General features: G+C 52.6%; 8 protein-coding genes across 8 annotated transcripts; 7 read left to right on the plus strand and 1 right to left on the minus strand.

Annotated features, from left to right (window-relative positions):
• Positions 1-1235: 1235 nt before the first annotated feature.
• Positions 1236-2220, plus strand: N7459_008900 (tudor domain-containing protein; the record flags this gene model as incomplete). Its single annotated transcript, XM_056948068.1, has 3 exons — positions 1236-1286; positions 1353-2076; positions 2132-2220. The coding sequence occupies 3 exons, from the start codon at positions 1236-1238 to the stop codon at positions 2218-2220; spliced, it is 864 nt and encodes a 287-aa protein (XP_056795293.1).
• Positions 2221-4971: 2751 nt separating this feature from the next.
• On the plus strand, positions 4972-8925 carry ncr1 (sphingolipid transporter NCR1; the record flags this gene model as incomplete). Its single annotated transcript, XM_056948069.1, has 3 exons — positions 4972-5244; positions 5326-8767; positions 8822-8925. 3 exons carry the CDS (start codon positions 4972-4974, stop codon positions 8923-8925), a joined length of 3819 nt encoding a protein of 1272 aa, XP_056795294.1.
• Positions 8926-9619: 694 nt separating this feature from the next.
• Positions 9620-13195, plus strand: N7459_008902 (putative importin beta-4 subunit; the record flags this gene model as incomplete). The annotated part of the gene is made up of 3 exons (XM_056948070.1): positions 9620-9665; positions 9734-12050; positions 12280-13195. The coding sequence occupies 3 exons, from the start codon at positions 9620-9622 to the stop codon at positions 13193-13195; spliced, it is 3279 nt and encodes a 1092-aa protein (XP_056795295.1).
• A 1279-nt stretch (positions 13196-14474) lies between these two features.
• Positions 14475-15642, plus strand: N7459_008903 (aromatic ring-hydroxylating oxygenase subunit alpha; the record flags this gene model as incomplete). The annotated part of the gene is made up of 2 exons (XM_056948071.1): positions 14475-15139; positions 15189-15642. The coding sequence occupies 2 exons, from the start codon at positions 14475-14477 to the stop codon at positions 15640-15642; spliced, it is 1119 nt and encodes a 372-aa protein (XP_056795296.1).
• A 1327-nt stretch (positions 15643-16969) lies between these two features.
• On the plus strand, positions 16970-19211 carry N7459_008904 (putative C6 transcription factor; the record flags this gene model as incomplete). The annotated part of the gene is made up of 5 exons (XM_056948072.1): positions 16970-17035; positions 17280-17355; positions 17411-18069; positions 18148-18875; positions 18941-19211. 5 exons carry the CDS (start codon positions 16970-16972, stop codon positions 19209-19211), a joined length of 1800 nt encoding a protein of 599 aa, XP_056795297.1.
• A 979-nt stretch (positions 19212-20190) lies between these two features.
• Positions 20191-21023, minus strand: med7 (mediator complex subunit MED7; the record flags this gene model as incomplete). Its single annotated transcript, XM_056948073.1, has 2 exons — positions 20191-20703; positions 20760-21023. The coding sequence occupies 2 exons, from the start codon at positions 21021-21023 to the stop codon at positions 20191-20193; spliced, it is 777 nt and encodes a 258-aa protein (XP_056795298.1).
• Positions 21024-21259: 236 nt separating this feature from the next.
• N7459_008906 (phosphatase PAP2 family protein) lies at positions 21260-22400 on the plus strand (the record flags this gene model as incomplete). The annotated part of the gene is made up of 4 exons (XM_056948074.1): positions 21260-21403; positions 21475-21568; positions 21629-21956; positions 22025-22400. 4 exons carry the CDS (start codon positions 21260-21262, stop codon positions 22398-22400), a joined length of 942 nt encoding a protein of 313 aa, XP_056795299.1.
• A 937-nt stretch (positions 22401-23337) lies between these two features.
• On the plus strand, positions 23338-24849 carry N7459_008907 (fungal specific transcription factor domain-containing protein; the record flags this gene model as incomplete). The annotated part of the gene is made up of 1 exon (XM_056948075.1): positions 23338-24849. The coding sequence occupies one exon, from the start codon at positions 23338-23340 to the stop codon at positions 24847-24849; it is 1512 nt and encodes a 503-aa protein (XP_056795300.1).
• Positions 24850-25273: the final 424 nt, after the last annotated feature.

Consider the following 25273-nt stretch of genomic DNA (forward strand, 5'->3'; position numbering starts at 1 on the left):
GATGCAGAGGGGCCTGAGGCGCCGAGAACCCGCTACTAGGAGATAGCAGAGGCTGACTAGACCACTTCGTTACGTTAAGAGTCGAAGAAAGAGAAAGACGAGGAGGTGATTGATTTGCGGTGGGCGCCCAGCACCTTCATTGGCCCGAAGGCCGGATTGGGACGATCGACAGCCAATCAGCGTGGGGCGTGCGGGGGCATGCTGACTGCTTAGAAATCACGGTTCGATGCCTTTCGACGCCTTCGTGTGATTCGTTTGGGGCGAAAAAGGTTGTTCTGCGGTCGGATTGTCCAGACATCTGCTAGTCGACAGGCTAGTTGATCCAGAATGGGATATATATATACATTGAATCTCCATACAGTCATATAGGCCCTGGCCTGGCATACTATAATTTTAATCTCGACACGATACTTATGTACATCCGGACTATGGAGGCTCCCACCCGAATCAGGCCATGCTTGCACCGCATGGCAAATTTTACCTTTGGAACTACAAGTTAGTTATCAGGCTCTAGGCTTACCGATGACGTTTCCACTGGACCATCTAACCTTTCGGTCCGACTTTGCCTCCGACCGGAGAGAGTCTCTCCGGTCTCGCATGGTGACTCATGTCGATCACGGCCCAAGGTTATCTGCTTATCTTTCTTATCCTGTATCACTGGCTACGTCAGCACTACATAAGTACCTAGGTAGTCTTGCTGCATAGGATTCTTCAAGTCTGACATCTATAGACGCGGATTGTGGACAAATTAATATTCTCTATCCTACCAGGGGCCCGAGAGCTTACTGAAGCCCAGTGGCTTCCTGTTTTATTCAGGATTTACAAATATATTAAAAGACTTACCTAACCATCCATGGATACATATGTGATTTAGACGGGTAGAAGGTAGCCGTTAGAAAAGAGGGTGGAACATCTTTGTAGTGTCAGTTCACCTCAGAAAAAAAAAAACTCCGTCGGGTCTATTTGCATTGATTGATTCCACGTGTCATTCATACTATGTACGTATTATCATTTGAGAGGAACTGGGAAAGACGCCCCATGCGGAGAATGGCAGTCACGTGTGAGCACTTCCTAACCCGAATTTCGACCAGCAACACTCCGCGGAAACATCTCCGTCGAACGCCAAACCAGCGGACCTCGATTTCCCACTTCTTTTTTTCTCACGCTTGTTTTTCTTAGTACTGAGAGTGGGAAACTGCCACCTCTCTTCATATTCATCCGTTGCAATTTCCAGTATGTCGGATGTGGCGGCCCTCGAGGCAGAGGTAAAGGAATTCAAGCTACAGGTACTGAGCCCGTTTCTTCCATCCTAATCGCGTATTTGACAAGCTAACCTTGCAATCTCTCCACAGCTTGAGACAGTCCAGTCGAGCTTGCAGGTAGACCCCGATAATACAGAACTTCAGAGTCTCAAAACTGAACTCGAAGAACTCATAAATCTCACCGAAACTTCTATCGCCGAACTCAAACCATCCGCACCCGCGCCAAAGCCAACCCCGGCACCCGCCAAGGAGACATGGAGCAAGGAGCCAGTATCCCGCAAGCCTGCGGCGGCACATCTTGAGGAAGCCCCACCACCACCATCTGCCTCCTTCTCGGTCAACGACAGTGTCCTGGCTCGTTGGGTCTCGGGTGACAATGCCTTCTACCCCGCCCGCATCACCTCCATCACTGGCTCCTCCAGTAACCCCGTCTATCTGGTCTCGTTCAAGTCATATGCCACTGTTGAGAACTTGACCGCCAAGGATATCCGACCGGTCTCTGGCAATGACTCTCGAAAGCGCAAGGCTGATGGAACTTCAGGCAGTTCGGCATCACCCTCGCCCGCGCCCCCGGCGCCCAATGTGATCTCGGCCGCAGCCGACATTAATCCCACACTGGCCAACCAGGCTAGGAAGGAACCCAGCAAAGCCGGGGACGGCCCAGCTCGCCCGGCCAAGGTGCCGCGCAAGGTGAAAGCTACCAAAGAGCTGGAAGAGGGCAAGAACAAGTGGAAGGATTTTGCGGCCAAGAGTAAAGGCAGGTTTGGCAAGAAGGAAAGCATGTTTCGCACTGGCGAAGGTGTAAATGCACGAGGTATGTGGAACTATGATCCATCGCTGGTTGTTCTCAACGCTCACTTTATGTCTAGTGGGATTTACAGGCTCTGGCCAACAGATGCGCAAGGACCCAACCAGGACACGGCATATCTACCAGCAGGCTGACGATGATGGCTACTGAAAATGTCCAACTACGCATCTGTCAGGTCCAGTTTTGATCCCACAACTGGGCCGGAATGAATGGCTATGTCACGTTCCTTTTCTCTGATCTCCTTGCTTGTTTTGATTTCTTGGATCATCGACGTTCTCATCGCTAACTGAATCGGCGATGCAGATGCAGGCATTTTCTGTATTTTCCAAACTCGGAGTTTTGTGTTCATAGAGTCTGGTTCTTGGGGGGGGGGGGGGGTCATTAATTCTTCTGAGGAAGTGATACTCGCAAATTATCAACCTACATATTCTTCACGTGCATCATTTTATACTACGTTCTTCTAAGCACCCGAACGGGTTGGTTGTATAATATTGTAACATGCCTTGTTGGTTGTCATCCTGACAGATGAAGAGGAATCAGACGCTTCATTAGAGTATTGAGAATTGGAAAATATTTGCAACAGCTAGAGTATTTAAAATAGTTTGGTCGTAATTTACGTCTAGTCCGAGGACACAACAGACCTGAGTTTTCTTCAGCAAACGGTATCCAATTTACTGTATACCAGTATCATGGTTATGATGGCTATAAAGAGTACGAAGCTTAGCTCTTTTGGGTAGGTACCTGGCAGAGTCGGTTCTGGATGTCTGGAACGAGTCCTTGGATCCCTTGCACACTTGGTGCGGCGAAGTGACCAGAGATAGGCGAGATAACCACCGATAGCTTGAAGTGGTAGAGTCTATACTTAATATCTCGAGCGAACTTAGATGGTTTATGTGACGGTAACGTTGCTATTTTCATTACCAAAGTCAAAGAAGCCTAGTGAGCTTATAAAGTCCTGACTCTCCTATATGCTGACCCTTTCTACTAGTTGAGCGCTTTGGGGTTTGAATTTTGTTGAACCCTTTTGTTTATGTTTCTTTTAACTTCCTAGGATCGATTTCTTCCTCTTGTAGACTTTGACGATGGTAAGGACTATGAAATATTACGTTTTGGAGTTATTGAATTTCATTGAATTAGCCACAATCCCCGACCATTCAAAAAGCTCAATCGCTTGGTTATCGCCCTGTTGAAGAATGAATGGGCCAGCTTTTGCGAGAGTTGTCTTGAAATAGCCTTCCACGGTCTGCTCCATAGGGAGGCTCTCCTAGCGCTGGTGTAGCTCCTGGACACTGCGGAAGAGTAGTTTATTGTGATGAGACGATTTCAACCAAGATCTACTGGAAGAAAGCCGTAGCAACTGTGTGAACTTTCAACAAGATTACATCCCAATATCGTGGGCAGAATGGATCAAAGAGGGAGGAAGTAACATCTCGACGCTCAAGCTCTACGCAGTCACCTTTTCATTGAGGTAATGTGACTGGGCTCTCCAGCCCTGACCAGCTTTGTTGAGCACTATTGGTAGATAGGTCACGCCTTGTATCCACGTTCTAGAGATTTCTTCTAGGCCTTGAAGTAAAGGGACGACCAGAGCGAGCCATGCATCCACGTTGCCGGTTTTGGGATCTGCTTCGTTCTTCTGTCAACTTCCGAGAGGAACCGGAGTAGTTTCCTGGAGGGATGATACAATTGAAGACGTAGACTAGTGCGGGTCTAGTTGTATAAGATCAAAGAAAAAGAGAGTCTAGAAATAAAGTAGGAAAACGAAGTTGAGATGCGCCGCGAGAGAGGGGAGGGAAGAAGGAAAGAGGCCTACCGACTGAGACTACACTCTGCGCAAGGGGGGCTGCCTAATCACTCAGGCATCCGCTATCAGCATCGCTACCTAGGTGGCTTATTTTTACCTATTATACTAAGATTCTGCAGTAGCTAGTACTGAAACTGAAAATGTCTGGGATGAATCAAAATTCGAAGTAGTAGGTCCTTTATGGACACAACCCTTCTCATCATCATCATCATCATCATCATCATCATCATCATCATGTGCTTCTTCTCGGTTTCGACAACGATACCAGGAAGCATATCCGAAACCAGATTCTCATTGCCATGTGTCGGAATGTTCGATTTTTGGGAGCTGTTGAGCCGGGGTTCACGAAATACAAGCGTGAGACTTATATCAACACTGAGAGTGATAAGGAGATAAGCTATGTCGATGATTCCACCAGCACTTGTTCATAATACCAACTGCGGGACTCCGAAAAAGAAGATAAAGAAGCTGAATGGATCACCGATCATTTCCAGTACATCTTTCATGGAACATACATCAGCCTATCATTCCACTAGGCGTCGAATGGAATACAGAAGGGTCCTGATGTGGATAGACACGTACTCGGCCGGGGGACTCGAGCCGCGCCGCAGTTAGCTCACACTCTCTGTGCCTGACGATAAGCCAGTTCACCAGGAGAGCTGGCGCATCAAGTACCGGGTACTTTGGTGTACCTTTGCGATACTTCGCGTTACGCGGTCGCCGTGCGGGGCCGCCCGGTACCCACCTGGTTCTCACTACTGTAGTTAACCCGCCTCTGCCCCGTGCACGTCATGCTTGTTTCCTCAACTTCCTCCCCCCAGCTTCCATCGCTATTCCTCTCCTACTCACTCTCTTTGAATCGGCTCATTCAAACAGGTGCATCTGATGCATTTCCGGGACTGCGCGTGCTTTGAATAGTCTCAGTACTCCTTGAGCTCCTGCAACGCTTGAGCCTGGCCTCCGGCCTCGCAACCATCTCCACACGAGCAGGTGCATTGACTTCCCTCGACAACCGACGATCACGACGCATACAAAGGCCTCGATTCCTAGTTTGATATTGTGATCTGAGCATTTCCAGATTGGACCGCTCATCCAAGATGCGGCAACTGGGGTTGCTCGCTGCGATCGTTGGGCTGGGCTCCCTTGCCCTGCAGCCTCCCCTCGTAGCCGCGGCGGGCGAAACCAAGATCCATGAGAAGGGCCGGTGTGCGATCCGTGGACATTGTGGAAAGAAATCATTCTTCGGTGGCGAGCTACCCTGTCCGGATAATGACCTCGCACACCAACCGGAGGATTCCGCGCGACGGAAACTGGTGGATTTGTGCGGTCCCAGGTGGGAGCAAGGACCCATCTGTTGCCATAATGAGCAGGTAAGGCGTACTTCCCGGGCCTGGGATTGATGTACCTGAGCTATCTTTGAGGTGCCGGGGCTAATAGGACTTTCTGGCTAGATCGATGCGCTTGCGAGTAATTTGAAGCTTGCGGAGGGTATCATTGCATCCTGTCCAGCATGTCGCGAGAACTTCTTCAATACATTCTGCACCTTCACATGCTCTCCGGACCAATCGCTCTTCGTCAATGTCACAGAAACAGAGGACAACGGCTCGGGTAAGACTTTGGTGACTGAGTTGGACAACGTCTGGTCCGAGGAATACCAAAGCGGGTTCTTTGACAGTTGTAAGAATGTCAAGAATGGAGCTTCTGGCGGCAAAGCGATCGATTTCATTGGCGGAGGCGCGAAAAACTACTCACAGTTCCTAAAGTTTCTGGGCGACAAGAAGCTGCTCGGAAGTCCGTTCCAGATCAACTATCGTACCGATCCCGGCCCAGTACCACAAGGCATGAAGGCCTTATCGATTCAACCAAAAGCTTGCAATGATCCTGATGAGATGTATCGCTGTTCCTGTGTCGACTGTCCCGACGTATGCCCCGAGTTGCCCGCCATACCCACGCAGGAGGCTTGCCATGTCGGCCTTTTACCGTGCCTTTCGTTTGCCGTCATCATCATTTATTCCACATTCTTGCTGCTGGTAATGACGCTGGCTAGCTATATCACATTCAAGGAACGTCGATTCCGCAAGCCTGAGCGGGTTCGTTTGCTGCAGGATCCGGTGCCGAGTGATGACGAAGATGAAGCAGAGGTGGTGCATCGGGGTGGATATCTCGAACAGCCGATGGGTATCTATCAGCCCAATTCTCTCCTTTCGGCTCTATTTCAGCGTATCGGTGGCGCCTGTGCTCGATTTCCAGCGGTCACTATTGTCTCCAGCACGTGTGCTGTTGTATTGCTTAGTCTGGGCTGGCTGCGGTTTAGTGTTGAAACGGACCCAGTGCGCCTCTGGGTAAGCCCCTCGTCTGCAGCCGCCCAGGAGAAGGCGTTTTTCGACGAGAACTTCGGTCCATTCTACCGTGCCGAGCAGGCCTTCTTGGTGAATGATACTGGCCCGGTCCTGAAATACGACACTCTCTCGTGGTGGTTCGATGTTGAATCACGCGTTCGGCGTATGATCTCACTGGATCAGGGTCTCAACCTGGACGATGTTTGCTTCAAACCAACCGGTGATGCTTGCGTGGTGCAATCATTGACAGGATACTTCGGCGGCTCTGTCTTCAATCTCGATCCCGCTACCTGGAAAGATCGGCTGCGTCACTGTGCGGAGTCGCCCGGTGATGTCAGCTGTCTTCCGGATTTCCAGCAACCTCTGAAACCTGAAATGATATTGGGCGGATGCGACGACTCTAGCGATGTTCTCGACTCTCGAGCGTTGGTGACAACGTGGGTAGTGAACAATTTTGCCCAGGGCACCGAGGGCGAGAAGAAGGCTGTTGACTGGGAAGACAGCTTCCGAGGTGTCTTTGATGTTGTTCAGGAAGAAGCTGCAGAGCGCGGCCTACGAGTTTCCTTCAATGCCGAAGTCAGCTTGGAGCAAGAGCTGAACAAGTCCACTAATACCGATGCTAAGATCGTCGTTATTAGCTATGTGATCATGTTCCTCTATGCTTCACTCGCCCTGGGCTCTGTCACTGTTACCTGGAAGTCTCTTCTAACCAATCCTGCAAATGCTCTGGTCCAGTCCAAGTTCACATTGGGCGTTGCTGGTATCCTGATCGTTTTGATGTCTGTATCTGCCTCAGTGGGGCTCTTTTCTGCCGCAGGCGTGAAGGTGACCTTGATCATTGCGGAGGTTATCCCCTTCTTGGTCCTGGCCGTAGGAGTGGACAATATCTTTTTGATTGTCCATGAATTCGAGCGTGTCAACCTCAGTCACCCCGATGAAGAGATTGATGAGCGAGTCGCTCGGGCAGTGGGCAGGATTGGACCCAGTGTCTTCTTGTCTGCTTTGACCGAAACCGTGGCGTTCGCTTTGGGCGCATTTGTGGGCATGCCTGCTGTCAAGAATTTCGCCGCGTATGCCGCCGGCGCTGTCTTCATCAATGCCATTCTTCAGGTCACCCTGTTTATTTCCGTGCTTGCCCTCAACCAAAGACGTGTGCAGAGCCTTCGTGCCGACTGTTTCCCCTGTCTCACAGTTCGAAAGGCCAACTCATTCGGCTTGCCAGAGCGACAGATCTATGAGGACCACGAAGCGGAGAGTGCCCTTCAAAGCTTTATCCGTCGGGTCTATGCTCCCTTCATTCTAGATCGGCGAGTGAAAGCCGCGGTTGTGATTGTCTTCCTGGGCATTTTGACTGCTGGGGTCGCTTTCATTCCAGAGGTTCCTCTGGGGCTGGACCAGCGCATCGCGCTTCCCAGTGACTCGTATTTGATCTCTTATTTCAATGACCTGGACGCTTATTTCCGCACTGGCCCACCAGTTTATTTTGTTACTCGCGGTGTCAACATAACTGAGCAAAAACATCAGCAGCAACTCTGCGGACGGTTCACTACTTGCGAGGAATATTCGTTGCCGTTTGTCTTGGAACAGGAATCGAAGCGCCCCAATGTGTCATACCTCTCTGGATCGGCCGCAAGCTGGATTGATGACTTTTTCTATTGGCTCAATCCCCAACAGGACTGCTGCAAAGAAGACGGCAAAGGGTGCTTTGAGGATCGTGTTCCTCCATGGAACCTTACCCTTTATGGCATGCCGACGGGCCCAGAGTTCATCCACTTTGCTGAAAAGTGGATCGATGCTCCCACAGATGCTTCTTGCCCTCTCGGGGGCAAGGCGCCTTACAGTACCGCTGTGGTGATTGACGAACGCCACACCATGATCAATGCAAGTCATTTCCGTACCAGTCATACCCCGTTGCGGACCCAGGACGACTTCATCCAGGCGTATATTGCTGCACGTCGAATTTCTGATGAAATTTCTCGCGAGCATAAAATTGATGTCTTCCCATACTCCAAGTTTTACATCTTCTTCGACCAATATGTCTCTATTGTACGGTTGACCGGTACGCTCCTAGGGTCGGCAGTGGCGATTATCTTTGTCCTGACCTCCGCCATTCTGGGGTCAATTGCAACCGGTGCTGTCATTACCACTACAGTGGTGATGACTGTGGTCGACATTATCGGTACAATGGCGCTAGCAGGTGTTTCTCTCAATGCCGTCTCTCTGGTGAATCTCGTGATTTGTGTTGGCATTGGCGTCGAATTCTGCGCTCATATCGCCCGTGCATTCATGTTCCCCTCACGTACTCTACTAGAGAGGGCCCCTCCCACATTCCGTGGCAAGGACGCTCGTGCCTGGACAGCGCTGGTCAATGTCGGCGGCAGTGTCTTCAGTGGCATCACCGTGACGAAGTTGCTCGGCGTCTGCGTTCTGGCATTTACTCGGAGCAAGATCTTTGAGATCTACTACTTCCGAGTTTGGCTGGCGCTTGTTGTCTTTGCCGCCGGCCATGCTCTCATCTTCCTGCCGGTAGCCCTCAGTTACTTTGGTGGCGGAGGTATGTCTCTTCTCACACCCTAAATGGTAGTACCTTAGATTGACCAATGTCTAGGATATTTCGACCCAGCGTCGGACGGTGGCTTGGAGGCCAATCTTGCCTCGCGAGGCTACCGCTCATTGCTGGTTGACGATGATTACGACTCTGACGAATATTAGGCGCATTGCTTCGAGTGGTTGCCAGTGGCATTCCTGTCCATTTCGACAAATACGATTACCTATCAGCTAGCGAAGCCACCGGAGTTAAGGTCAGATTTGACCGGGAGTTTTTCGGAATATCTCTTTGATAGTCTTCGAATCAATCTGCTATCTGCCCCCATCCGGACGTATCTGTGGATATCCTCCAAATGCCCAATTTTGCAGCAGCCTTGGTAGTCCTGGTATACTTGCAAGACAAACCGCGTCCATACTAGTGCCCAGTAATATGCAAAGCCCACCGTCAAAAATTTCCCCAGCACGGTCCAATCATCTGTGCGCTCGGGCTGCTCGCGATGCCCAAACAATAATAATCCTCCTATAATCAATCCAACTTGGGCCCGCGTTGTGGTCCCTCCCACACTAACCCCGATCGGGGAGCATCCCACCCCTGGCCTTTTTTTTTTCTTGCCGCGTCCGCGTTCTTCCTTTTCTTTTTTTCTCCCTTCCCCCCCACCATCCTTTCCTTCCTCTCTTTTTGTCTTGTTTCCTTTCTCTTTGTGATACCCCTGTGAGCAGTTTGTCTAGGAAGGACAAGCTGCTCATCTCTGTCCCCGTGCCTTGAAACTCTTGAAGGGGCCCCGGGACAACCTCTTGTCCACATTACTGTATCCGAGGAAAAATTTTTCGGCACATATACCTATATTATTGTTGCATCATGGATCAACAGCGATTTCTGCAGCAATTGCAGATCGTCCTTGATCGTACGTGTTTATTGAACCTCCTGTCATTCATGATCCGAGTATGGCCTGCTGACCATTGCCGCCTGCAGCCTCCCAGGGAAATGTGAAGGAAGCTACCGGCGTCCTTCAAAAGGAGTTCTACAGCCAACCCCAGTCCCTCGTCCTTCTGATCCAAATTGCCACCGGCCATGAGGACCCCAACCTCCGTCAGTTGGCTGCCGTCGAGGCCCGGTCCCTGGTCTCCAAGCACTGGCTGAAGGTCGCTGCCGACCAGAAGCCTCAGGTCCGCGAGCAGCTGCTCCGCTCCACTATGGGCGAGAACTCTTCTCTTGTCCGTCACTCCATCGCTCGGATCATCTCCGCTGTGGCCAAGATCGATCTGAACGATGGTGAGTGGCCGGAGCTGCCCAACCTCCTTCTTCAGGCTGCCGACGGTGGCAACCAGGAGGAGCGGGCCGTGGCCATCTACATTCTGTTCACCATCTTGGAAACGCTGGGTGAGGGCTTTGAGGAGAAGTTCCAGGACCTGTTCAACCTGTTCGGCAAGACTATTCGCGATCCCGAAAGCGCCGAAGTTCGCATCAACACCCTTCTGGCTCTGAGTAAGCTGGCCATGCACCTCGACTCCGATGAGAATGTGGCCCCCGTCAAGGCTTTCCAGGAATTGGTACCTGCCATGGTCGCCGTTCTCAAGGATGCGATCGATCGGAACGAGGAGGATCGCATCATGCAGGCTTTTGAGGTCTTCCAGACTCTGCTCGGCTGTGACCCCGCCCTGTTGACTGTTCACTTGAAGGACCTGGTGATCTTCATGAACGAGATCTCCGCCAACCCCGAGGCCGAGGAGGACACTCGTACTCAGGCCATCAGTTTCCTGATGCAGTGTGTCCAGTATCGCAAGCTTAAGATCCAGGCTATGCGTATTGGCGAGCAGCTTACTCGCTCCGCCCTCCACATCGTCACCGAACTTGACGACTCTCCCGTCGACGATGACATTACTCCTCCCCGCTCAGCTCTCGGTTTGCTTGACCTGCTCGCCCAGAGTTTGCCGCCTAGCCAGGTTGTTGTTCCTCTACTCCAGACCCTAGGCCAGTACTTCAACAACAGCAACGCCAACTACCGCCGCGCCGGTATCATGGCACTGGGTATGTGTGTTGAAGGTGCCCCCGATTTCATCAGCACCCAAATGAAGGAGATCTTCCCCATGGTGCTCCAGCTTCTCGCAGACTCCGAGCCCAAGGTCCGCCAGGCTTCTCTGCATGCTGTTGCCCGGCTGGCTGAAGATCTCGCCGAGGACCTGAGCGCCGAACACGAGCGTCTGATGCCCCTCCTATTCAAGAACCTTTCCAGCGCTATGCAGGAGTACAAGGGTGAGGAGGATGGCCCTATTGTGGATATCATGAAGGCTGGCATCAGCGCTATCGACGCCGTTGTTGACGGTTTGGATGAGAAGGATGTTGCGCCGTACCAGGCTGAGTTGGTTCCAATCCTCCACCAGCTTTTCAAGCACCCGGATTTCAAGATCAAGGCCCTCGCCGCTGGTGCCCTTGGCTCCCTTGCTTCATCCGCCGGTGACTCCTTCCTGTCGTTCTTCGACGAGTCTATGCACCTCCTGCAGGAGTTTGCCACTGTCAAGGACAGCGAGGAGGAGTTGGACCTTCGTGCCAGCGTGACCGACGCCATGGGCGAGATGGCTGCCGCCGCCGGCCCCGAGCGCTACCAGCCTTACGTGGAGCCCCTCATGCGTGCCACCGAGGAGGCCCTCCACCTGGGCCACTCGCGCCTCAAGGAGAGCACCTACATCTTCTGGGGTGCCATGTCCAAGGTCTACTCCGAGCTCTTCTCTCCCTTCCTGGAGGGTGTCATCAAGGGTCTTTTCGAGTGTATTGAGCAGGACGAGACTGATTTGGAGGTTTCGCTCGGCGATGCGGCTAAGGACCTCGTCGGTCAGGAAGTTACCGTCGCTGGCCGCAAGGTCAAGGTCGCCAGCGCGGATGATGATGACGACCTTGAGGGTGAAATCGAGGATATCGATGTCGAGGATGACGAGGATGCTTGGGATGACATTACCGCCACCACTCCTCTCTCCCTGGAGAAGGAGATTGCCGTTGAGGTGATCGGGGACCTTGTCACCCACACCCGTAGCTCCTTCCTGCCCTACTTCGAGAAGACCATCGAGATGGTAATGCCTCTGGCTGAGCACCCGTATGAGGGTGTCCGCAAGAGCACCATCAGCACTCTGCATCGCTCCTATGCCATGCTGTTCGCCATTGCGGAGGAGAGTGGCCAAATGCCCAAGTGGCAGCCTGGTCTGCCCTTGCAGGTCCAGCCCGCCAAGGAGGTCAAGAAGTTTGGTGAGATTCTCATGACCGCCACCATCAAGATGTGGACTGAGGAAGATGACCGGTACGTTTCAAACTTTGAGCTCCATTCTCTGGATATTTTGTTTTTTTATCACTTTGCCCAATCTTTTACATGATGAGATCTATCGCTTAACCCAGCTCACTTTGACACGCCAAAGAGCGTGACTGATGTGAACCGCGTTTATCACAACTGATATTTACTTGGGCCCTTGCTTGAACTGCCTTGAATACGGATTGCATATCGAATTCATGTACTGACTGTTCCATTATAGTGCTACCGTTGCCGACATCAACCGCAACGTGGCCGAGAACCTCCGTTTCTGTGGCCCTGCTCTCATTGCTGACGAGACCGTTCTTCACAATGTGATCCAGATGATCACCGACATCATCACTAAACAGCACCCTTGCCAGGAAGAATTTGTTCCTGAGGAGGAGACTCTTGAGGCCGGCGAGGAGACTTCGGAGTTCGACTGGGTCGTCGTCGACACTGCTCTGGATGTCGTCTCGGGCATGGCTGCCGCTCTGGGTCAGAGCTTCGCTGAGCTATGGAAGGTGTTCGAGAAGACCATCCTCCGCTACGCCAGCAGCAGCGAGTCCCTGGAGCGCGCCACTGCTGTCGGTGTCCTAGCAGAGTGCATCAACGGTATGGGCGCTGCCTGCACCCCCTTCACATCTTCCTTCCTCAAGCTGCTCCTGCACCGCCTCGGCGACGAGGACCCCCAGACTCGCTCCAACGCCGCCTACGCCGTCGGCCGCTTGGTTCAGCACTCGAACTCGGATGCCGAGATTGTCAAGGAGTTCCCCACCATCCTCAGCCGTCTGGAGCAGTGCCTGCAAATGAACGTCTCCCGTCTGCAGGACAACGCTACCGGCTGTGTCAGCCGCATGATTCTGCGTCACCGCGACAGCGTTCCCACCAAGGACGTTCTCCCTGCACTGGTGAACATCTTGCCGCTGAAGAACGACTATGAGGAGAATGAGCCGCTGTACCGCATGATCTGCCAGATGTACAAGTGGGAGGATGCGACCATCCGCGAGCTGACCCCGAGCCTACTGCCCGTCTTCCGGGCGGTGCTGACTGGGGATGAGGATCAGCTGGAAGATGAGCGCCGGGCCGAGCTCATCGAGCTGGTCAAGTGGCTGAACCAGATTCAGGCGGGCGCCGCCCCCTGGATCGAGCAGCTGTAAAGAAGTCATGATGGGATTTATGTGATGACCGGTTGGGACGAAAACAAAAACGACACACTACGCGTAATGGATAGACGGCATGATCAAGGGACTCCTCCCTCGAGATGACTAGACGATACCCCATCTGACCAACAAAAAGTTGCTGCTTGTACATACTCCATGCACCTGTTCTCTTTATTCATGTTTCCACCTCGTAGTGGCAGCCCAATTCCGGGTCGGCTTTGCAACGACAGCCTTGCCATGGACCTCATTGCAGCCCGATAGGACGCCCGATCGCCGGGCAAATCCATCGCTCGACCGGTTCCAGGCTGCTTGTCTCAGTTCACCGTGAACCGTGGGCCGTGACGCCACGCCTAATCCCGACTCAGTAAAGGATTCCAGACAAGAAACCGACGGCCAGTGACTACAACGGTAGAGACGGCCCCAGATAACAACCACGAATCCATCGATGGGATTATATGTGATGGTCCTGGCTTATCTTCTATCTGGCGATCGGCGCAGTCCAATTTTCAGTCCCGCGGCGCCGAATTGAACGATCCTAATCTTGGTTTCTGATGAGAATACCGTCGCCTGGCTTCGGTGCTCGCGATGCGACACAATGAGGGAAGCTATGAGGGAGCGCCCGGGAGATGCGCACTATAGACAGTGCCACGCCCCTGCAGCCGTCAACCCTGGATGGAATACATGACTACGATGGCTGCTCCCCAGTCATCACAGGCCTGTTCATTCACCAGGGATCGGAAGCGCCATGCAGCTGCTGACTCTTTTATAGTTGCGCATCGCCACCCGGGGGCAGGAAGTCCGATAAGGATTGCCAATTCGGGTAAATCGAACCAGCCCGGGGGAAGATGAGCGCCGACCCGGGGAGAGATTGCGGATGCCATTCTGGAGAGGTTGGCAGAAGCCTGGGAGGAATGAATGTCACGATTCGACGATAACACCAACACCCGTCGGTCCGGTTGGCAACGCTGCCCCGATCACCTGATCGGTAGGGAGTATCATTTCCCTTGACAAGGGCGACCGGCGTGTCAGGACCATCGGGTGAGAGGGATGAATCCCCGGCATGCAATCGGGATAGGATGGGTGCACCGCCGTGTGTCGGGGCTGGTCATGATGCTCGTACGGGTCGTGAGTCATTATATAGAAGCGCAGACGCCCCCGGGGTTGTGGATTCGTCAATCGCAACTACACCGCACGAATTCCTCATCCATTCCACTCTCTAGTCTTAGGACTGCACTATTGAATTACGAAAACGTGCCCTGGACTCTACGCCTCTGCAATGTCTTTCCTGAGGAATTTCTTTGGTACCTCGGCCGTTCCGGCCAAGGACGAGAAAAAGCCCGTCCGAGCCCTGCCAGCTTCGTGGTATACTTCGCAGGATATGTACGAGCTGGAACGACGATCGATCTTCTCCCGCAAATGGCTTCTCACCACCCACAAACACCGAGTCCCTAACGCCGGGGACTGGGTTCGCTACGAGGCCACGGGATACGAGTTCATCATCCTCAAGGATCAGCAAGGAAATATCAACGCCTTCCACCACGATGACTTCTTCCCGATCCACGTGCACATCGACCGCAATGGCTTCATTTGGGTCAATCTGGATAGTGCCGAGACCCCTGAGGTAGCCTGGAAGGATGATTTTGACGGGGTCGACGAGCAGCCCCGTTTCGACTACTACAACTTCGAAGACTACGCCTTCGACCACACGTGGGATATGGAGGGCGCCTTCAACTGGAAGATCCTGGCCGACAACTACAACGAGTGCTATCACTGCCAGGTCGCTCACCCGGATATCCCCACCATTGCCGACCTCCATTCCTACTATGTCAAGACCAAGGATGGTCACATTCAACACTATGGCGCCCAGCGTCAGGACCAGATTGACAAGGGCTTTCGGATCGCCACCACCTACTTCTGGCCTAATGCCTCGTGCAATGTCTCGTAAGACGACCGCTCTCCCGATAAGTAGAAAATTGCTAACCTGTCCCAGTCCAAACTTCTTCTTCATGCAACGCTTCACTCCAATCAGCCCCAGCAAGTCCGTCATGCGATATGAAGTCTATCGCCACAAGGATGCCACCGACGAGGACTTCAATCTGATCAGCGACATGTATAAGCGGATCATGGCGGAGGACAAGTACCTCTGCATCAACACCCAGAAGAACCTCAACGCCGGCGTCTTCGTCAACGGCGAGCTCCACCCCGAGATGGAGAAAGGCCCTCTACACTTCCAGACCACGGTGCGCGACGTCGTCACCGAACACCGCCGGAAGGAGCAGGCCACCGGCCACGAAATCTGGCCCGCTCAAGAACGTGTTCGTCCTCAGGCTGCCATCGGCCAAGACATCTTCCCTCTCCCCACGACGATGGATAGCTGTGGTATTGAGCAGGACGACTTGGCGGATTCCCTGACGGGCAGTCTTGCTCCGGCAATTACTGTCTAGAGAACGAGTGAGGAAGGGGAAGGGCAAGGGAGCAAGTTCATTCACGATATCATTTTCCGTTTGCATTCTTGGTTAGCACTATACTTTGATGATGACTCCGAACTTCGCGCGCTCCAGAAGAGCGTAGCTATGGCAATATCAATTCCTTTTGTATTTCACCTTGCTCGGACCGATATTTCACTGTAAACAAGATAGAATGTGTCGCCCCATCGATGGACACATATAATGGCAACTTCCAGCAATTAATAGTATAGGAGGAACCTATCTAGGTGCTAGACACATCTATCGGGGTATAAGAAACTTTTGTAGTCAAGCACAAGTGCTTAATACCCTTTTTGACAGCTGGTTCTGACCGCGTAGCTGCCCATGTCGATGCATGTATCGCTAGATATATGGGTTGAAAGCGTTGGAGAATGTATCATCAAAGCAGAGTGTTGAATTGGTGAGAATATCAACTTGGTCACGGAAATTCCTTTAGAACCCTATAACTCTAACTATAGTTGCTTGGACCCTGTGACGTGGGTGGTGGGGCTATCTCGACCTTGGAATCCAACGTGTGATTGGCTGATTGTCCTGCAGAACGAGGGAGCACCAGCAAGGAAGTATTTATACCCAAGTAGAATTTCCCGGTTTTCCGCTTGTTCCAACCCGGCTCGAGAAACCTACCTCCACAGTCCAAACGTTCCCTCTTTCCTATCCACGGCTATCGTCATCTTAGGTCCGAGCCTCTTCGTGTTTGCGTATTGATGGACCCCTTGACTGACGATATCCTAGTGTTGTGCTTATTGTGGCTTCTCTCCACCATGGCCACTTCCATCTCGACTCCGCTCAACCGGACACTGCCCTCCACGGGCTCAGGATCGATGGGGAAGCCCATTAAGACCGTTTCGAAGCCCTGTTTTGGTTGTGACTGCGGCGACGAGGCCTGTGACTGCTGCATTTGTACAGTGATGTGAGACGGCCTGATCATGGTCGTAGCCAAATAGCTTAGTCGGGTAGAAGGCGGGGCTTCCAAGGCGATGAATATCTTTGATTCGGAGTTCTTGTGTTAGTCGCGGCATCTTCCGTTGTGGGGTTCGGTATTTTCTACAATGTTCTTCGAAAATATGTCTTCAGCTTCAACCATATACTAAGTGACATCGACTGTAAAAGTCACATCCATGCCGATATACAAGGACGTCGCCAATTCATCTCTCCTCTCTCCAGTATAGCGTCAAAACCTTAACCAGACCGCGCTGGCCAACCTCCGCTGACTCAGCGCATCCTGATCCTTCCAGCTTCCGAGCCGATTATCATCACTCGCTCTCTCCAATATCTCCATGCGTCCATGCAGTCATCCGACGGGTCGCGAAAGCGCACTTCTCGCGCCTGCGACTCTTGCTACAAACGCAAGGTGAGTGGTTCCGCTTTGCTGGAATCGGACTCGAGCTGACTCCCGAGTTCTTTAGATCAAATGTGACGCAGCGGTTCCGCAGTGTAACTGGTGTAGCCACCATAATCTTCCCTGCACCTTCGAGAGGGTCGTGGCGCGGAAGCGCAAACTAGAAGATGATGAAAGGTAAGCTGGGGGTGGCTCCATTATTCTCCTCTCTCGTTGTATTCTCTTAATCCACTGACGCCGCTTTAGTCGCCCGAAGACTTCCCGGCTGTCCGAGCGCATCAGCCGGATCGAACAGCTTCTAGCGGAGAATCTGATGCGAGAGCCCGGATCTCGTACGCCTTCACTTTTATCTGTAACCTTATCCACGTAGAAGCTAACCTGCTCCAGTACCGGCGGATCTTCCGTTCGTTGAGGGCAGTCCATCTGCCAATGCCTCGCCGACCGCCAGCAGTAGCAGCAGCACCCAGCCCTTGATCGCATCTTCAGTGGGCGTCCATTTTGCTGGTAGAGAGCTCGGCGTGATCAGTCTGCTCACCGGTATCCCGTTTCTTTTACCAGAAGGCCGAGATTGGATACAAGCTCGCACAGGGCAGACCATCTCAAGAGACAAGCTTAGCCCGTCGCGGACTCCATGGGAGAAGGAGCGTGCTCAAAGCTCCAAAGCTCTTCTTATGAGCTTGCAAAATCCAGATATTTTTGAGTTGCCTGATTGGCGGTGCACCCGCCTATACTTTGAGGCGTACAAGCGGTCGCTGGTAATGCGGCGGATCTTTCCCATTCTAGACATTGAATTGTTCGAGGATACCATCAATGCAGCTTATCAGCAGACACAGGCTCGGTTTGAACTGGGCCAGGCCAGCTCTCGAGCATGTATCGTCGCCTTTCTTGCGTTTTCCTCCCGCCTTCCTCCAGTCAAAGACCAGCTCAAAGGGACCCCCTTTGCATCGGTGGATCACGATGCCTTGGCCACGAAGGGCGAGTTTATGCTGGCCCAGGTACTACAGGAACCCGCGAGTTTGGAAGGTGCGCAGGCCGTGACTATGCTGGTAAGTATTTCCTTCCTCATCGAAGCACTGAAGTGGGGAGGTTCACGAAAATGACCGAGCGTGGCTGATGTATTGTAGACTCTTTACGAGCTCTCCTCTGGAAACATGCGGGCCACCAACTATTTCGGTGCCATCACAGCTCGTCTTCTGTTTATGCTCGGTGGTAATCTCGCGTCCAGCCGCACTCACTTGGAGGCGGAACGAGCTGGTAAAAGACAGAAACTTCTTCGCAATCTCTTTTGGATCGGATATACGCTGGACAAGGATGTGTGTCTTCGCATAGGACAGCCGCCTACCATATCCGATGACAATTGTGATCTGACACTTCCACCGGGGTATTTGGATCGCATGGGGTATGATCCGGAGGACGAGGGTGAGCCGTGGGACCAGCCTGTCTTTCCCTTCGACCTGCGCCTCAGTATAATCAAGTCACGGGCCCACACGGCGCTTTATTCCATGAGGGCGCGGCAGAAGTCGGACGCCGATCTTCTCAAGTCTATTCGAGAGCTTGATGATGAACTGGAGGAGTGGCGGTTGTCAATCCCACCCCAGTGGCGTCCGACAATGTCCTTTTCGACCGAGACGTCAGATCCTAATATCAGCATGTATTCGGTCTTCTTGCGTCTGAACTATTACCTATGCATGACCCTCATTCACCAAGCGAGCAGCCGATGCAAGGCATGGGTAGAAGGTTCTGGAATGATGGATGGCGTGAGCTCGAGCCTTGCACTCTCGGTGGAAGCCAGTCGCTCGACGCTCTGCTACCTGGAAGCAGCAGAACATGTGCTTGTCGAAGGTGTTTTCTGGTATGTCTTCTCCCCAACTTGATAGCGTGGCAGGTTCGATTGCTAACTCAGGACTACGCTCTTAGGTCGTTGGTCTTTTACCCCATCTCCGCACTGCTCAATATCTTCTGCAGCATTCTCCAGAATCCACTGGACCCACGTTCCCGCGACGACTTGGACCGGCTGCGGGTGGCAATTCACATGATGGAGCGCATTTTCTCACGGCAACTGCCTGAGAATGAAGTCGTTCAGATCAAGCTCGTCGCTGACTTTGTGCTAGAACTGAAGCACTTGGCAGAGTGCGCCATTGACAAGGCGTGGCGCGAGCAAAGTGCCGGTTCACTGCTGTCAAAATGACTTTCGGATTGCTGATTCTTGCCCACACTGTTTTCTTTTAACATTAGCGGAGTCTGCGGCTTTTCGGTGTATGCGGCCGGCTCATCTTTGGGAAAGGAAGGCACTGCGAAGTAATATACAGGATATGTACATACAGGTTTAGACTTAACCATGAAAAGGTCGCCACAACACACCGCGAATTTATTGCTACGACTACGGTACGATTAAGACGGTCCGCGCTAGAGATTATAGGAAGGTCGACGGAGAACTAGTGGTAGTTTACAACAACAAGGGGAACAATTATTGGATCATAATATTGCAAGTCTGAGGCTATTCCCTCAGAAATAGATCTTCAAAGCTTGAAGGGCAACGGTGAAAACTACAGAAAATGGGCGTGAGCGGGAAAAGAGAGGATCATGAGACCCGGTGAGACATACGGACTGGAGAGCACAGCTTGAATAGGCAAGTGCTTATTCGTAGCATGGACGTAGTCTGAAATTGGAAGTGGCGTGACAGGATGCATGCACTGCGAACATAGCCCAGGGCGAAGAGATGAACCACTGATTGGGCGCAGGATCCTGTATTATCCTGTAGTTTCACCAATGCATGTCTTTTCAGAGTAAGGCCTCAAGCCATGAGCTATCCCCATCCTCATCGGAGTTGACGTGGCATCTGCCATTGATCTGCTTATGGCAAAAGCGGCGTTCGGGATTGATTCTTCGCGAGAGTGCGAGCCACATAACGATAGTCAACAAGTCCGCACAAGGACTGAAGTCGCAACATGGCTATGTGCGAACAGCATCGTGGATCCTGGTAGGTTTCCTGAGCATATTCAGGAACAAGGCGTGATATTTGATTCACGGTCGTGGGAGCTCATCTGGCTTTAGTGGGAGTGAATTGGGCCACAGAAAGATAGCAGGGCGTGCCGCTCGGTAGATAGAGCGGCGTACCAAAATGCCCGGCGACAGTTTGTAAGGTATCTGAGACAGTCGATTTACTCTCAGTTTTCTCTATCCAGAAGATCCCACACTAGCCGAGCATCCTCGATCTTGCGTTGGGCTGTTTTCTTCGAAGGAGCACCGTCATCTGCAGATTGCTTTGGGGTGTCTATTTGGTTACCCTCCGTTCGCAATTGGTCCAAGACACCTTCAATATCGGATTTGACTTTTTCCATCTGCTGGATCTCCTCTCGGCTGCGTTTCAGCTGATCCTCCATCATCATAATGAGTGATTCGCGCGCCTGGTGGGGTCGGTATAGGTTCAGAAGATGGTGTGCGTTGATGAACAGGTTGCGCATATCCTCTACTTTGGACTCGAACTGCTCAGGGGACACTGAGAGGATGCCGACAAACTCTAGGAAGTTGAGGAGGAGGGATTTGCTGATCTTCAGCAAGTAGTAGGCGTGATTGAGGGGCTGGGAGGGCCGGGAAGGGTCTTCTGCGGTAGCGGTTGCTGGCTCTGGGTAGAGCTGCTCGATTCCTTGATCTTTCAACGGCGGCAAGGTAGTCGATAGCTGCAGACAGTCCGGTCAGTCAATATGGTACTGTGTCAAGGCTTCACCAGACCCACGTTCTGCAACTCGCCGAAGACAGAGTACTCCCCGGTAGGAATCTCGGGCGGCACCAGAAAGCGTAGCCCTGGAGGGAGTTCCAAAGCACGCAGCTCTGACGGCGTCCAGTCCTTGTTACGACTGGACTGACCATCCTGCGTTGGGGAAGCTTCTGACTTGATCTGCTCCAGCTGCTCGAGGTTCTCGCGCGTGAAGTGTTTCCACAAGGGCGGCGGCGGTGCAAAGGCCGCGTTGACTGCTCGTTGTGAACTTGGGTCGGCCATGGTTTGAGGCCAGAGACCGAATCAGGAGAGGTATTCAGCGACGGGCGTCCAGTTGGGGGCTAATGGGTCCCAACGAGGAGTCGAGTTGTGGATGTTGGAAGACCGCGCGGACGGGGCACGGTGGGTCTGTGCTTTTCTGCGACGACCGCCCCGATTTCCTCTCCGACCTCACTCCTTGACATGCGCCTCGATCGAACGACCTGAGGAAGGTCGTATCGTTCGCTCTAGTGCCCAGAATGCCTCACAGCAGCTCGGGGACTGGAGGGTCAACCCCGATTCTGCGCCGCGTCGGGCTTCTAGGCACCGTGGCTCGCTTTTGCCAGCGGTCCTATGCGACAGACTACATCGCGCTTGGGGTTCTGGCGTTGGGCTGGTTGTCGGTAAGTCGCAACTGACGGTTTATTCTGGTTCAAATGAGATTCTAATACGCTCGATTTCCTCTGGGGAGCAGATCCAACTCCTAGTGAAGCCGTTCCACCGCATGTTTTCGCTGGACAACAAAGCCATCCAATACCCCTTCGCCGTCCATGAGCGGGTGCCCTTCCGTATGAAGCCCTCTACAACCTTGACACACATGCGTTACCAATGACTTACACATTTATTAGTGTGGTCCGTCGTTTTTGCTGGCTGGGCTCCTTTTCTGATCATCCTTGCTTGGTCCGCCCTGTTGCGCCCGGGCGTGCAAAAGACTCAGGTCACAGTACTCGGGCTGCTGGTAGCCCTGATGTTGACCATTTTCCTGACGGACGTGGTGAAGAATGCAGTCGGAAGGCCTCGTCCAGACTTGCTGTCACGTTGCAAACCCTCCCGGGGCACGGCAGGCAACGTGCTAGTCGCATGGACTGTCTGCACCCAGCCCGACCAGCATATCTTGCAAGAAGGATGGCGCAGTTTCCCGAGCGGACACAGTAGCTTTTCCTTCAGTGGACTTGGGTACTTGTCTCTGTGGGTGCTTTCTATTCAATGCGCGAAGATGATGTGCTAACCTCTTACGCCCCCAGCTTCTTCTGTGGTCAGATGCATGTCTTCCGTCCTCGGACGGATCTCGGTCGATGTCTGCTAGCATTCTTTCCCTTGCTCTGTGCACTAATGATTGCCATCTCACGACTGGATGATTACAGACATGACGTGTGGGATGTGACATGCGGTGGGCTTCTGGGCATGTTGATGGCCTGGTTTTCGTACCGGCGCTACTACCCACCGATGCGATCGATTCGCTGCGACGTCCCATATGATAAGGCCGAGATGGCTAATCTAGAAGGATTTGCCAAGCTGGACGATGAGGAGCAAGCTCTGTCGCGTTCACTCATTTCTCGTGGGGATTCTACGACGGGGGAAAATCACCAGCTGGAGGAGACAGACGCATCTAGACTGTAGCCGCTCGTCACTGTATATCATCAAACTCTAGGGCATTTATCAAGGCCCGCGACTCCTGGAAATGGAAAATACTGGTTTGGTAGCTAAAAGAGCCCTGCTGTAGGGAGCTTAGGGCAAATCCAAATCGAGATGTATACTGTGCTTCATCTAAGCAATGGCCCGCGAAGGTCTTCTGTCGCGTAGTGCAGGGTCGCCTAGCCGCTCCTTATATTTTAGGAATCAAGAATACTCCCGAAGAGATAACCTACCAAAAAGACCACCATGATGAACACGGCACAAAATGCCTTCGTACTGCCGTGGACCAGACCAAGTTCACCACAGACCCGGACATTCGCATCAGGTTGCGCATCGAATACCACACGGTCTTCGGGATTAGAACTTGCGGTGCCACAAGAGTCCCGATAAGGTATAGGACAACACCTTACAAGCACATAGGAAGCAAATAGCATGCATCGATCAATCCCCAGTATCAACGCCTGATATGCGGGGTGGCCAGTTCCGATTGCGGGATTCTTCTTATCGCGCACCGCGGGGACCGTTTTCCTCCTCCGCAACCCCCATTGTTCCTCTCCACAGAAAGAAGAGAGCATCGGCAGCTCCACGAAATCCATAGACCGATTGGAACCAGCCCACAATTTGTCAAGTCACCATCGACTCTCTTCCAGTCGCCTTCTACCCTCGCCACGCGATAGCTCGAACCCCAGCCGGCGAACCGGCCATGTGGGGATCGCCAGTGACGCATTGAATGCCGCGCAGAAAAGCCGCAGACCGCACGGGGCCGGTGAAGACCCGGTCTCGCAGTGGTTGCCGAGAATGCCGGGCAAGTCGGGTGCGATGTGATACCAAAAAGCCCGTTTGCACGCGGTGCTGGCAGAGGGGGCTTCCGTGTTCGACAAATCTGGTTCTTAAATGGGAGTCAGAGTTTGTCAGTCGCGGCATGGCCTTTGGACGAACCGGCGTCTGGAGCAAGTCTCATCCGGAGGGAAGCCAACTTGCAGACTCGCAGGATTCATCCCCGGCACCCGGCGTGGATCACGAGCGCCGATGGCTAGCAGTGCCGACCATCCACTCGTGGGGATTTATCAACAGCGGGAAGACAACATTCGAGAATCCAGAGGACCCAGATGTCGTCCTGAACGAAGTGCATACAGTTATTCCATTTGCCCAGAATGTGCCCATCACCCAAATATCAGACATGCGAGACATCAGTGGCGTTGCTACGGCTTTCAATCCGAACCCAATGCCTCCAGTGTCACTTTTGCCCGCGGTATCTCAGCTTGGGAATACCGACTTACTGGACTACTATCTCCAGCAGGTGTGCCCTCGTACAGCCGTCATCTCCACTACCTCCTCGCCGTTTGCCTCGGTGATTTTGCCCTTCAGCTTCTCTGCCTCCCCCACGCTATTCAAAGCCATCCAAGCCCTAGGCGCATGCCACAGGTCGCGAACCGACCCAGCTTACAGTGCACTGGGACTGCGCTTGAAATCGGAGACCTTGAGGGATCTTCGCCGTCGATTGTTCGACGAAGGATCCGCCATATGTTGTGCGGACCCCGAAGTGTTGGTCATAATGATGATGCTTTGCCTGTGTGAGATTGTGGATAAATGCGATCAACACTGGATCGTCCACCTCAAGGGGGCCCAGGATCTGATTCGACTGCGGAGACAACGTGCCGCATTGCATCCTTCATCGGTCGCTGCGCTTGACCCAGTGTCTGACTTTGCAGAGCACTTCTTTGCCTTCCAGGATGTCATGGGTCGAACCGCCTGTGCCAAAGCAAAACGATTCGAGAGCGACTACTGGCCAGCCGATAATCGAGAAATCGACTTATGGATGGGATGCAGCCCTGGATTGGTTGGTATCCTTTCGACTATCACGGACATGAGCCGGGCTAGGCGACATCTTGATTCTGATGCTGCGCGCGAGTCTTTTGCCACTCGTGCAGCGTCCCTTGAGTACCAACTCACGCATCTCGTCCAGGAAATCGGTGACGATATTGATGATGATCAAACGCTCATGTCTGCTGCGGAAGCTAAACGGTTGGCCGCAGTGATCTATTTGCACTGTGCCCTGTATGGAGCCAGCCCCAGCACTCCCGTGGTGGCGGATCATGTGCGCGAGATTCTACAACTGGTCTCGGACATGCTGGATCGTGGAAAGCTGGCCGGTGTGACGTGGCCCATATTCGTGGGGGCAATGGAGCTTGACCCCTCGCGCGATGAAGTCTGGCTTGACGCAGAGGGCGAGTCAATATCTGGGCGGTCGATCGTGCTGCGAGCCTTGGGAGTCATGACTGAGTCGACCATTGTGAATATCGCCCGAGCACGCGCAGCTATCGTGCAGGTGTGGCAAGCTCGCGATCAGGATCTCCAAGTGAAGAGGCTAAGTGAGTGCAATGACTGGGAGTGGTACGTGGTGCCTGTCAGTGACGCGATGAACCTGGGGTGAGATGTGCGAGTGTGGTCAGTCACGATTCGATCATGTATAGCTATGACATTATATAGACCTCTGTCCGCAATAGGTCTTTGGATATGGTATCACACCAATTACTCAAGTAGTACTTTCTAATGCGATTAAATACAAAACTAGAAATTTGTCGATTTTAACGTATCTGCGATATTTCAGGTAGAAAAACATTACCTACGTATGATTAGCAAGGGAAAAGACCCGTAGCAATCTTATTTTCCAGTTCCCCAATACACTATCTAGGTAGTTCACTTATTCTGGGAGGGGTTAGCTTTTTAAAACAAAAATAGGGGCATACGATTTTGTTTTCATCCCTAGCCAATTGCCGAGAATTCAAATTATAAGAGTACTCGGTTAGAGAGAACCCAACTAGGTGAGGAACTAAAAGGTAAATACTCACACGGGC

Source organism: Penicillium hispanicum, assembly GCF_028827665.1.
Source record: "Penicillium hispanicum strain IBT 35686 chromosome Unknown utg000008l_segment0_segment0, whole genome shotgun sequence".
Classification (NCBI taxonomy): Eukaryota; Fungi; Ascomycota; class Eurotiomycetes; order Eurotiales; family Aspergillaceae; genus Penicillium; species Penicillium hispanicum.